Here is a 13,749-nt window from a genome sequence, read left to right as displayed (position 1 = left end):
TAGTCTGTTAATTCTGCTTATGTGGAAGTTCTCTTTCCCTTTCTCTTTTCACTGAAACCTTCATCTCTCAGGCCTCCCTGCCTATAATTCTGCACAAACCCCCAAGATGAACCATTGCTTCTATTTTCCTTAGGACTTCCCTGTTGTCCATCACACAACCCCACAAATCATTTTTCTAAACTAAGAATCTAGTTAAAAATCAGCAAGATTCTGCCTGATATACACAGTAATAAAAGATAGAGTCCCTGCCTTCAAAATTTCACTTGAACCTAGGTGATGATACAGAACTTGGACACATATATCAATAAAAATAAATATGACAGGAACAGTCCAAGCTGGTTTTGAGGCAAAGAACTTACCATACTTTTTCCATTGTTCACAATACTTGCCACTTTGTTCTTTACATAGTAAGCACTAACGTCTATTGAACTAGATCCTTCCAAAGGATTTGCATCCTGGACATGAGTCATATAAGCATGAATTGAATTTTTCCTCCTCTTTGGTATTGGGCAACTTCTTTTTAAATATTTAATGACTTTATAAATTAACTGGTGCTAAAAGCTCTTTTAAAATACACTTTAACTGAGCTCTTAGTATGTAAGGTGGATTTTCAATGCAAAGAACCATACAGCATGATTTCCAATTTTTTTGCGAAGCTTGGGGATTGATATATAAAAAGCTGAATGACCAGTAGCAATACTAAGTTCTTTTTTTAAGTGATATGTTCTGTGCAGCAAATGAATGGCATTAAAAGAATGGAGCAGTAACTCTAGACCAGAGTATTAGAGAGCTGTACAGCAACAAATAATTTACCTGGTCCTGAAAGGATGAATTCTACAAATTGTTTCATCCCTTAAGTGGAAGAAGTTTTCTTCTTACTGAATTGCTTCGTTTTTAAGTATGTTTCTTTTAAGTCAGTACAGAGCCACCTGCCCTCAGGCCGGTGGGTTCAGTGGTATTTATATGAAGTGTACTTCTATTAGTAGGTGCTTCAGCAAATACATGTTATTTTTTAATTTTTCTGCAGTCACCGCTCAGCATTCGTGGCTCCTTGTTTTCTGCAAGGCGAAGCAGCAGAACAAGTCTTTTTAGTTTCAAAGGCCGAGGAAGAGATATAGGATCTGAGACTGAATTTGCTGATGATGAGCACAGCATTTTTGGAGAAAATGAGAGCAGAAGGGGCTCACTGTTTGTGCCCCACAGACCCCAGGAGCGACGCAGCAGTAACATCAGCCAAGCCAGTAGATCCCCACCAATGCTGCCGGTGAACGGGAAAATGCACAGTGCTGTGGACTGCAATGGTGTGGTCTCCCTGGTTGATGGACGCTCAGCCCTCATGCTCCCCAATGGACAGCTTCTGCCAGAGGTGATAATAGATAAGGCAACTTCTGATGACAGCGTAAGGACGTTTTACATAGCTCAGGCATGGCTGGGCCCTTGTTCCTGCATCGGTCGGTCTCTCTGCTGGAGGGCCTTCTCTGGTCTTGTGAATGGCTCTGCATTTTGCAATACTTTTTCTATAGAAACACACCTTCGATTCATTAGCTTAATCCTCATTCTATGTGTTGTAGGCATCTAACTCAAAGATAAAATCCCATTTTTGTAAAAAGGTACTTGTCTATTAATTTTATAATTGAAGATTATAATCTCTTTAGAGAACAATATATGAAAGATACATATATAGATAGATATCAGCACAGAAAATGCAAGGATAATGCTGATATTAGTTAATAATAGATCCCATTTCTGTGAAGAATTTTGAATTACTTGCCAGCTACTGCTATCTTTTTCAGGTCACAACTTAATATGTACCTATTTCAAGGAATCTTATTTGAGCTGTTAATAACAGCAAACATATTTAGTATTTACGACAACCCCATGAGATGATATATTATTATCTCTGTTTTACAAATGGGAAAATTGAGGCATGGGGAAATAAAGCAACTTGCCCCAATTTACTCAGCTGATAAATGGTAGCTCCTAAGTTGAAACAGAGGCTGTCTGTTTCAGAGCTTGTGCTCTTAACCACTCGCTCTGCTATCTCTCCAATGTGCAGTAGGCTTCTTATCTTGAAAAAATCGGAATGGCTATGTCTTAGGTCCTCCACATAAATGAAACATAACTATTTTCATTTTTAAAAAATATTTCATCTGGAGTCTATGAATCAAAACAAAATATCTGAAACACAGGCATTGACACAAACAAACATAAAAGCAAAACAATCATTTTACAGCAGTTCCAAAGGTCTACGAGTCACTGAGTGGTTAGAGAAAGGTGTCTGATTAGGCTTGAAAGTGAGATCTTTCTCATTCCTGGAGTTTCCAGGATATCTCTTTAGCCCACTCACTATGCTATGCTGCATTGCCAATATCAGCAAGGGCTTTCACTAACCCAATAAGCTTCAAACATATGCTACATGCTTATATATTTATATATGCAGACAGTGTAGTATTTCAAGTGAGAATAAAGTTCCATCAAATCCATGGCCACACATATATTTCAATCTGAATAAATGCATGTGCTTTTAGGTAACATGTGACCTCTATGTGTGCATGATACAGCTTAAGCCCTTCTGTCAAGGTATTTTTCGTTATTGAATGAGCATGTTAAATTTCTGTGGAATCAAACTTTGGTTGCATTTTGTTTTTCAATTATGTGTGTAATATGTAAAATACTATATAATTTATATCAGATTAGGAGATATTTTTAATGAAGTTTCTTCATTTGAGAGTTTTTTAACCATAGAAAAATCAGTATCACAATAAATCTTAAAGTGAAAACTACAAAACTAGAGGAATTAGTGGATACTTATAAGATACAATGGAAATACAGTAAACATAAAATTGTGGCACAATATATGGTTTATATGAAAACACTGCATAACTAATAATGTCATCTCTATACCTGAAACATGTCTACATGGAAAAGAATTTGTTTAATCTGACAAATTCTTGTTTGACAGACTATAGCACAGAAAACCTGGTTTTCGAGACTTTTCAAAAAGTTGACTTTTTACAGAGATCTCTCAAATGGGTGTGTCTGTTCACATACACATATATGCATAATACACCCATGCACATATTTATGCCTGTATGTCTGTGTTTTGATACACATACATGCATGACTATACCTATACAACTATACAACTTTACAAATCTAGAAATATATATTTAAAATATATACCACATACCACACACAAGCAGACAAACATGATAGATCTAGAGTTGTATAGTTGTTTGTGTATATATGTGTGCGTATGTGTGTGTATTTCTGGCCTGCACAGAACCAACATAGTGTTTTAAATTTGAATTAGTTTCCAAGTTTTAAAAATAAGACATTTTCTCACAAAAATAAATACACTTGGTATGCATGAGTTCATATTTTTGCATGGCAACAATTTCTAGAGCTGAAGAGAGGTCACCTCTTTCAGATATAGCTTGCATTCTCCATTTCACTAATTGTTCTTTTCAAACTGAGTCATTTATCATCATATACTCTGCTCAGTTCATGAGGTCTTCCTTGGCAGTAAGAGACAACCATTACAGTAGCTTCATTAATGTTGTTCCCACAATAAAAAGTAATTCCAGAAATTTATCAGAGAATACTGAGATTCTACCCCTTTAGATACACAGCACTATAGCACTTTAACTGCTTTCATGTAGGACTGTCACATGATAAAACTCTCTGAATAAATTGAACATTCAGAAAAGTAGAGAGGTGATGATAGTGATATAACAAAAAAGCAGCTAGCTTTATTTTTTATCTCATAAATATTAATTCCTTTAATCTTCACAAGAATATGAAGCAAGCACTATGATTATCCCCATTTTACCAATAATAAAACTGAGACAGTTAAGTAACTCTCCTATGATATACAGCCAGTAAGTAGCAGAGCCATAATTTGAACCCAGCTATCTAGGCTCTACTTTTAATTACTCACTACAGCTATATAAGCAAGATTTTATCTTATACCTACAATTTATTAGGATTCTGTTCTTAAAACATTAATTGATTTTTTTTAGGGCACGACCAATCAAATACACAAGAAAAGGCATTGTAGTTCCTATCTCCTTTCAGAGGATATGCTGAATGATCCCAACCTCAGACAGAGAGCAATGAGTAGAGCAAGCATATTAACAAACACTGTGGAAGGTATGTAATAATCTTTTTACTGTACAGATTCTTAAATAAAATCAACATAAATCTGGTCAACCTTAAATAGGCACATGAAATTATTAGGAAGAATTCAGAGACCATAAAATGGTTTTAAATGATGGTAAAGATAACCAATGGATACTGATAGAATTGTTTTTATGTGCTTAAAAATAGATAAAATTATTTGCTATTAAACACAAGCATTGATAACATGGCAAAAATGACTTTGCAAAATGAAAAAAAAAAACCCACAAAGACAGATGTTGGGTGATCTGACCTTTCAAAGATAAATGATTTAATAGTAATTGATGCAGAAAACAAGGTTAACCCAGAGCTATGTGATTCTGTCACTATATAATCTTACAAATTACATATTCGCTCAAAAATTGTCTCTTCTAATAAGCAAAGATAGTCAAAGGGTAACAACTTTACAAACTGTGCTGGCTTCTACCCTCTCCCCTGACAATATGCCCCAGGCCCCACCTGGTCCCTGGTCTAACACTTCACTCCCCACATTCCCATCATGGGGGCAAAGTGTCTACTCATCCCCTAAATAAATGGTGAGAAGTAAATGGGCTACTGGTGTGAAATGTCTATTCCATGAGTCCTCCATAAATTATTTCTAGTTGCTTGGCTCTAGGATTGTTTTTACTTGTGAACTATTACAGCAAGAGTTTTTTCTGGACAGAATAGTCTCATCTTATTGTTGTCATGGGACTAAAAACACAGGTGAAAAATATGCATATTGGTGGAAAACATACATTTCTCTGTTAAGGAAACATAGTTCTCCTGTTTACCATCATATGTTGGGTGCATTTTTCTCTGAAAGATGCCCACATATGTGCTTGCAGTCATAAATTTCACTTCCTTACCCTCTTTTATGCTTCATCTAGGCAACGAACATGTCATGATAGACTTACATAAGAGGCTATGCTTTCATTGAAACAGTACTGTTAAATTTTCAAAATCTAAACTATAAACCTTGTTTCAATATTAGAATGCCTGACTGATTTGTATCTGGTTAGGAGTGAAACAGACAAATGGCTGACTCCATGTTCTCTGTTTTTTTCTCCCAGAACTTGAAGAGTCCAGACAAAAATGTCCACCTTGGTGGTACAGATTTGCACACAAATTCTTGATCTGGAATTGCTCTCCATATTGGATAAAATTCAAAAAGTGTATCTATTTTATTGTAATGGATCCTTTTGTAGATCTTGCAATTACCATTTGCATAGTTTTAAACACATTATTTATGGCTATGGAACACCACCCAATGACTGAGGAATTCAAAAATGTACTTGCTATAGGAAATTTGGTAAGTCTCTTATTGTGTGTTATGTACTCATAGTTTCTCTTTTTAGTTGTCATCATCATTTCATATTTTTTACATCAGATGAATCTGCAGCCTCATAATTATGCATATCCAGAACTTTCCATATGAATGGATGTGTAGAGTCAAGTTTCTGGTTATGTCTTATAAAAGAATTGTGCAGTAGTGTTGAGGTCTATAAATAACAATATTATTTCTATAAAAGGTTACCATCTTGGGAGTTGATAATGATTTTTTCTGCCAGCATATTTCTTGGGAGCAACACTTAACATTTTTGGTTCTTTCTTACACCTTCCTAATTACATTGCTGCTTTCTTGTAAGTACACACCTCACATATTTTCAGAAAACCTATGGATGTATTGCTTTGGCATAAGAGTGGTGAAGTGTTTGGGTCCTCAGAGTCCCAAAGACCTGTGTTTGAATGCTGATTCTGCATTATATGAGTGATATGCCCTTGGACAAATATTTTAACTCCATATTATTTAATTTTGTCATTTATAAAATAATACTTCATTATAAAATGATAATTATTATTTATAATATAATTATAACTATGTTTCATTTATCATATTGTTGGGAGGATTAAATACTTTCTACTTATTAGCCTGGCATATAGTAAATACACAATAAATTAAAGTTATCATCATCATCAACATCATTATCATCAAAACTTCAAAGACTTAATGAAACAAGCTTTAAAAACAACTATTTTGAGAAACCAAAATGGTTGAACTAGACATAGAAGACTCAAGGATAGGCAAGCAGGTGATCAACAGACTTCTAGAAGATATAAGATCCAATTAGGAAAATTGATGCCAGAGTGATCTCTAAAATGTACAGTGCTGGTCACACTAACTCAGGGTAAACAAAGTGCCAGTTTTTGACTGGATGTGAGGCAGGCACCAGTTCATTTTTAGGGCCAGAGAATCTCAGCTTATGACTCTTCATAAACCATGAATAACTTTGAGTATCTTTGTCAATGTCTATATAAGATAATTTTGCTTTTGCTGTGGTCCCAAACAAATTGATATTTGAAGACCAGAAGTTCTTTTCTGAGTCTGTCTTTTCTTCTAAATTGTCTACAAATATTCCCAGTTACAATGTTTTTCCCCATGTGCTCGCTGAGTTAGCATTCTTCTTCCCTTCTATTTATCTTTGGAAAAAGGCAGGAATATCTAGTTTCTAATTGTTGGTGGAGATCCAGATCTTGCAAATAAGTACCTTCTCACTGAGATGACTGCATCCCTGTGAACTCAGAAAGGATTTACCTGGTCACAGCTATTACCACAACCTCAAGTACAGCTGCTCCCTGCCAATCTTCTTGATCCTGTATTATTTGAAAATTGACTCCTGCAGTTATAGACCTAAACATTTCCCTTAGAACCTTCTTTGGTCAGATTCCTTGAGTCAAAGTGTACCCAAAGGATTTATTTCGGTATTGCCTTTTTAAGTGAGTCCTTTGATACCAGTATCATGAATTAATGATATTTTGCAATGTACTTTTGTGTCAAAGCTTTAGAAGTCTTACTTTAGCTGCCACATTGTCAATTAAATACTTTTTTCTCTTCTGCTGATAAATCTTTAAAGAGTGAGTCAACATGTTCTTTATTACTCTAACAGTAGTCAGATCAGAAAAAAAAGACTGGCTCAAGATTTCGGTATCAACTTATGTTTTCTTTTTATCTTCTTCCAGAACAACTTTTTGACCCACATAAATTCTTTGAAAATAGTGACTGTGTCAATTACCAAACGTTTTACTCTTCTGAAATTTTAATATGCTATTCTAAAATGCTGTCTAAAAATGATGAGCACTGATAGGACAGTTAGAGCTTTTCAACCTTTTGATGCTTATATGGGAGCCAGGGAAGAGCAATACTTAGTTTGTAGGACTAAGTTAGATAAGAATATCCATTTACGAAGTATTTAGCAAACTGTCTGGAACACAGTAAATGCTAAGCAAACAGTGATTATTATCATTGTGTTGATTTCCTATTTTCTAATATTAACAGAAAAACATTATTTTTCTCACTTAGGTCTTTACTGGAATCTTTGCAGCTGAAATGGTGTTAAAACTGATTGCCATGGATCCATATGAGTATTTCCAAGTAGGCTGGAATATTTTTGACAGCCTTATTGTGACTTTAAGTTTAGTGGAGCTCTTTCTAGCAGATGTGGAAGGATTGTCAGTTCTGCGATCATTCAGACTGGTAAACATAAACTAAGGTTGCCATTATATTCTATAATAAAGGGGTATTTCTTTGGTTTTGCATTATTTTTTAAAACTTTTGGAAATTTGAATCAAAAGGCAAGATTATATCTTGATATCTAGTAAAATAAAATCCATTCATTGACATATGTACTTAAAGAACTAAAACCACATGAATATTTTTACAATTTTTGAAGACATGCTCAATTCTAATTTGAAGTACACGCTAATATAAATATTTTCTATAAATATAGTACAATAATTTATTTCAGAGTAGGAAGCTTGTGGCTTACAGAACTTCAATGATTATATGTTCATAACTTTATGGATTTGGTAATTAAAGATCAAATTGTTATCCCCCAAAACAACTGTTGTCTGATCTTAACAATATAAAAACAAATAAAGACTTTTTAAAGCACATTCCTCTAATATGCTAGATTTTATCTAAATGTCAGCATGAAAAAATGTATAAAAGTATTAAAAAATAGAATTAAGGATAAATTGTCAATTCTAAAAGAAATAATATCACAAATGATAAGAGGTTTCTATAGCAATCCTGAACTAAAAGTACATAGTTTCTTCATAATATGTGTTGTAATTTTTTGTGGCAAGTGGAACAAAATAACAGAGATATTGAAAATAGATGAAAATGAAAAATAAGAATATTTTAGCCAGATAACAATGACAATATTATAGGACTTAAAGTCTGCTTTAAACTTTGAACAAAAATCAAGATTGGAAACACTGAAAAAATTTTCATAGTGATTAATATTAAACTTTATATTTGCTTTTAGCTCCGAGTCTTCAAGTTGGCAAAATCCTGGCCAACATTGAACATGCTGATTAAGATCATTGGTAACTCAGTAGGGGCTCTAGGTAACCTCACCTTGGTGTTGGCCATCATCGTCTTCATTTTTGCTGTGGTCGGCATGCAGCTCTTTGGTAAGAGCTACAAAGAATGTGTCTGCAAGATCAGTGATGACTGTAGGCTCCCACGGTGGCACATGAATGACTTCTTCCACTCCTTCCTGATCGTGTTCCGCGTGCTGTGTGGAGAGTGGATAGAGACCATGTGGGACTGTATGGAGGTCGCCGGTCAAGCCATGTGCCTTATTGTTTACATGATGGTCATGGTCATTGGAAACCTGGTGGTACGTAACCAGATGTTCATACATTTTAATTTCTCTGTGGAAATTATTTTGTGATGATGTGATCTATTATTTTTATAATTTTATAGTTAATTATATCAAATTATTAATTGCAACAGAATAGTGATAATTTTAATACAAGAAAGAACAGGAAAGAGAACCAAATGTTGTATTAGTTTCCCTAGCCAAATAACCCATATGTATATTTTTCAAAATCACTGCCTATTCATTTTAAGGCAAAGCTTTCTATCTTTTTCTCTAATTTTGAAAGTGATGGCATATGCTCTCTTGAAGCTATACTAGTAAATAAAATATAATTAAGTTAATAATAACAAAAATGAAGTTAATAATGGACCAAGGCAAATGAAAGGACTGGTCCCGCACCTTATAGCCATGTATAAGACTAGCCTCTATAGCAAGGATCAGCACCTATGCCCCACAGACCAAAGCCAGTCCAATGCCTGTTATTGTGTGGCCCTGGGAGCTAAGCATGATTTTTACATTTTTAAGTGGTTAAAATAATCAAAAGAAGAATAAATGACACATGCACATTATATGAAGTTCAAATTTTAGTGTTCATAAATTTTATTCAAACATAGGAATGTCAATTCATTTACGTATCTTCTATGACTGCTCTTACATTACAATGGCAGAGGTGAATAGCTGCCATAGAAATCCTATGCCCAATAAAGTCTAAAATATTTATCATTTGGCCCTTTACAGAAAAAGTTTTCCAACCACTGGCCTATAGCATCATGTGGACATAGCAATCTGCCTACTTTTTGAATTAGTGTTTTCTTGGCTTGTACTTTTTTTTATCTTTTTTCTTCCTTATACTGATTAGTGAAAACTTTCAAGCTTACAAGCAAGAGAAAATTGGGATAAAATGCTCTTCTATGAGCCACTCATCTCAATTCTCAAATCTGCCATGTTGACTTGTCTCAGTTGGTCAGCTTGACATCAAATCTCTCATCAGGTATCCAGAAGGTGGGATATGGTAACAGCCATATGGTAAGTGCCTTCACTTCCCACTGAGTTGAAAAAAATTACTAAAATATTGTTGTCCTTGTAACCACCATAAAAAGAGGATTCGGAAGTCAGGACAGAAACTTACATTCATCCAATCACACACTAAATGATACTGTGCCAGACATACACAAAGGCATTTATGCAGCACAAATTCTAGATTTTTACTGCACAAAAAATATACATCATGGATTACCATTCTATAATTGTTGATCACCTTCAAGTTGTAGTAATAAATAAGCTTCCTAGTTTCATATAGCCTTACAAATTCCTTCCAATATGGAATGAAATGCACATTCTCTTTGTTTCTTCTTCTCTGTTTTGTATTTATAAGCTCCTATAGCAGGATTTGCTTGTGTATTTTTTTTTTTTTTTTTTGGAGATGGAATCTCACTTTGTTGCCCAGGCTGGAGTGCAATGATGTGATCTCAGCTCACCCCAACCTCTGCCTCCCAGGTTCAAGCCATTCTTCTGCCTCAGCCTCCTGAGTAGCTGAGATTACAGGTGCATGCTACCGTGCCGGCTACTTTTTGTATTTTTAGTAGAGACGAGTTTTCGTCATGTTGGCCAGGCTGGTCTCAAACTCCTCACCTCAGGTGATCCAGCCTCCATTGCCTCCCAAAGTGCTAGAATTACAGGCATGAGCTACCGCACCCAGCTGTGCATTTCTTCTTACAAAATTTTGACATAAAATCGTGAAATTGGGAAAGGTATAACTTGTGAAAACATGCCACATCAAAGCCAATGATCACAAATAATTTAAATGTTTATTATTTATTCAAGCAAATTCAAAGGGAAAGGCATTCCCTTGGCTATCAGCACATTATCCACTCAATATTTTTTAGTATCTTCTCTGTGAAAAGAAAGGTGTTTAGGTATTGTTTAGACAGGAAGGCATTGTTTAGGTATTATTTAGGGTGGAAGACCAAAACCAATTACCCATGATCTAATCCTTGTTTTTAAGATGCTTATTAGGACACAGAAAAGTGGAATACAAAAGTTATCAGACAAGGAAGAAGTGATGAGTTCTACCAATGAGGTTAAAATAAAATGCTTTTGACACTTAAAGGAAGAGTTTTAGATTGAGACTTAAGGGAGGTTTTTGAAGTGGGCCTTTGAACAATGGATAATATAATATTTGATCATGGACACTGGTGTGAGAGTTATGTTTTCCTTTGAAAGGCAATATAGATTTATAGTAAAAAAAAACAGAGGGGATATATTGGTGAGTGTTTCATTCGTGTAGAATTAGTGTTAACTAACTCATATTGTTATTCTTCAGTTATGAATTCTTGGCAATGAAAGTATACAGAAGAAAATTCATGAAGTTGATAACCAACTCTTGACTAATGGAGGAACTACCAATATCATAGAATTAAAATTTAAGGAAAAAAATATATTCCTGATATAGTCTTCCACGTTAGTTATATGCTAAACTGGCTTTTTTCATATTTCTCTAATTTATTCTTTTGGTCATTTTATTGCCAATTAATTGAAATGGTTAAGGACCATAGGTTTAGGAAAACATTTGGAAAAATAAGTTTCAGTCAGCTCGGGTCTGTATCAGGAAACTTGTGAAGACCATTAATCAAAATGAGACTTTGAATCAAGTATACATTTTATTAATATTTCTTATTTAACGTGATAATACAAAAATGATACAAATGGACTTTATTTTGATTTGCAATACCCACTAGGTTATAGAAATATTACAGACTTATGATTTTTGAAGGAAAGAAAGTTGTCACAGCAGCTGTTCTCAATGAAGTGAGAACCGCATGAGCCAATGCACCCTGTTAAAATGGTTTAACACTTGAACAGATTAAGGAGACTAAAGCAGTAAAATGGACCCTCAGATCTTCACCAATATTCCTATTAAAACAAGTATACACAAACATGTATTTCATAGTGAAATACACTTTTTCATTGACAACTATTAAACCATTTCAGGGATTTTTAGCAATTATCGAAATTGTTCACTATGATTCCCAGACCTCCCACCTCCAGAATTTTCTCCTAAATCAGACTTGCTGAGACACACAATTTTAACCTGCTGTCTTTACTTACATCTCAGAGAAATTGTTTTAGGTATGACCAAAATGAGGGATGAGTACCTTCTCTTCAGTTAAGTCTTACTTCGATTTTTAAAACATGAGGTAGATGATTTGGGCCGTGAAAAGACTTCCATCAAATGCCAATTCAATTTCCTTTTTTGTTTCCTGGATAAAACAATGTTTAAATATAATTTACATGTTTCTTGCCCTCTGTGAACATTTTTTTTTGCAATGTTGAGTTCATCTGCACTTCTACTTCAGTGAGAAAAAAAAATAATTAACTCAAAAATAAAACTTTGCTTCAAGAGAATAGAAATTGTCCTGACCTTTTTTGTAATCTCTTCTAGGGCAAACATAATAGGCAATGAAGCCAGCCAATCATAATGCCATTATTGCATGTGAATCAGGTTCAAGGGGCAGGTCCTTTTCTGTGCTTTAAAAGTCACATTAAGTAGTATTCTAGCACACTTCTTGGACAGAATATTTTATTACAGGAACTTTGTAAGTATTATGTGTTCCATTTGTTGGAACAAGTGACCTTTATCTTCTGGTAAAGTGAACAAAGATCTTTAGCACAATAGAAAATAGTCACAATTGTTTTGTTCTACCTGTTTCTCACAGGTAATAAAGAGTAATGATAGATGAATGCTAGGAGAGTTTTTTGGGTTCATAAAAGAGAACTTGATTAAGGCACTACTGCTACAGAAATGAACTTAGAAATGATGTAATGATAGTGGTGAGGGATCATTCTCTCTGCTCCCCATGGTAATTCTTCCTGGGTATGGCTGAGTCTGCAGGGGCTAGTCTAGGGATACAGTGATGAGGAGTCTACCCTCTCCTCTGTCTCTCTCATGTGGTCTTATCTGTGTGTGAAAAGGTGCAGAAATCTTCGTTGCTGGTTTGTATTGTGGCCTATATTCAGAAAAGTGTACTTATTTTATTTTTTTTTTTATATTTCCTGTCTCCCTATTTCTCTACCCCCTCTCCCCACCCTGATATAGGTCCTAAACCTATTTCTGGCCTTATTATTGAGCTCATTTAGTTCAGACAATCTTACAGCAATTGAAGAAGACCCTGATGCAAACAACCTCCAGATTGCAGTGACTAGAATTAAAAAGGGAATAAATTATGTGAAACAAACCTTACATGAATTTATTCTAAAAGCATTTTCCAAAAAGCCAAAGATTTCCAGGGAGATAAGACAAGCAGAAGATCTGAATACTAAGAAGGAAAACTATATTTCTAACCATACACTTGCTGAAATGAGCAAAGGTCACAATTTCCTCAAGGAAAAAGATAAAATCAGTGGTTTTGGAAGCAGCGTGGACAAACACTTGATGGAAGACAGTGATGGTCAATCATTTATTCACAATCCCAGCCTCACAGTGACAGTGCCAATTGCACCTGGGGAATCCGATTTGGAAAATATGAATACTGAGGAACTTAGCAGTGATTCAGATAGTGAATACAGCAAAGTGGTAAGAATGCTTCATATACTTTGTGTTTCATATTAACAATTAGTATGAAATGAATGAAAATTTCGTATTTCTGTTGTCATAAGTTCTTCTTAACATTGCATATAGTGATGGATAGTTTTTGTGCGTGACTTTACACAACAGCTTCCTGAAGATTCATCTGGTAAAGTTTTCTTACTAGTTCTTAATAATTGATTTAATCTTACTTAGCTGTATGAGAAAGCACCAGGTATCTTTGAGCCTTCCCATCCTTCATCCCATGTCTCCTGTCAGTTGAAAAGTTACACACAGTCTCCCTCCACAGTGCCTGTTTAAATCCACCTCTCCTTTTCATCACCTTTCCTTTGTACTCAC

At 34.7% G+C, this 13,749-nt stretch overlaps 1 protein-coding gene across 7 annotated transcripts in view; it reads left to right on the top strand.

Annotated features, from left to right (window-relative positions):
* SCN9A (sodium voltage-gated channel alpha subunit 9) overlaps nt 1-13,749 on the top strand; it is a 178,909-nt gene that overhangs the window by 88,974 nt on the left and 76,186 nt on the right. For 4 of the 7 annotated variants that reach the window (XM_063647615.1, XM_063647610.1, XM_063647613.1 and 1 more), the window contains 6 exons: nt 1,028-1,399; nt 4,023-4,152; nt 5,232-5,470; nt 7,520-7,693; nt 8,487-8,843; nt 12,922-13,398. In XM_063647615.1, coding sequence (XP_063503685.1) covers nt 1,028-1,399; nt 4,023-4,152; nt 5,232-5,470; nt 7,520-7,693; nt 8,487-8,843; nt 12,922-13,398 — 1,749 coding nt within the window. The remainder of the gene's footprint in view (nt 1-1,027; nt 1,400-4,022; nt 4,153-5,231; nt 5,471-7,519; nt 7,694-8,486; nt 8,844-12,921; nt 13,399-13,749) is intronic. The other 3 variants (XM_063647611.1, XM_063647614.1, XM_054478112.2) reach the window with 1 other exon arrangement.

Source organism: Pongo pygmaeus, chromosome 11, assembly GCF_028885625.2.
Source record: "Pongo pygmaeus isolate AG05252 chromosome 11, NHGRI_mPonPyg2-v2.0_pri, whole genome shotgun sequence".
In the NCBI taxonomy this organism is placed as follows: Eukaryota; Metazoa; Chordata; class Mammalia; order Primates; family Hominidae; genus Pongo; species Pongo pygmaeus.
This window is presented reverse-complemented; position numbering and strand designations above follow the sequence as displayed.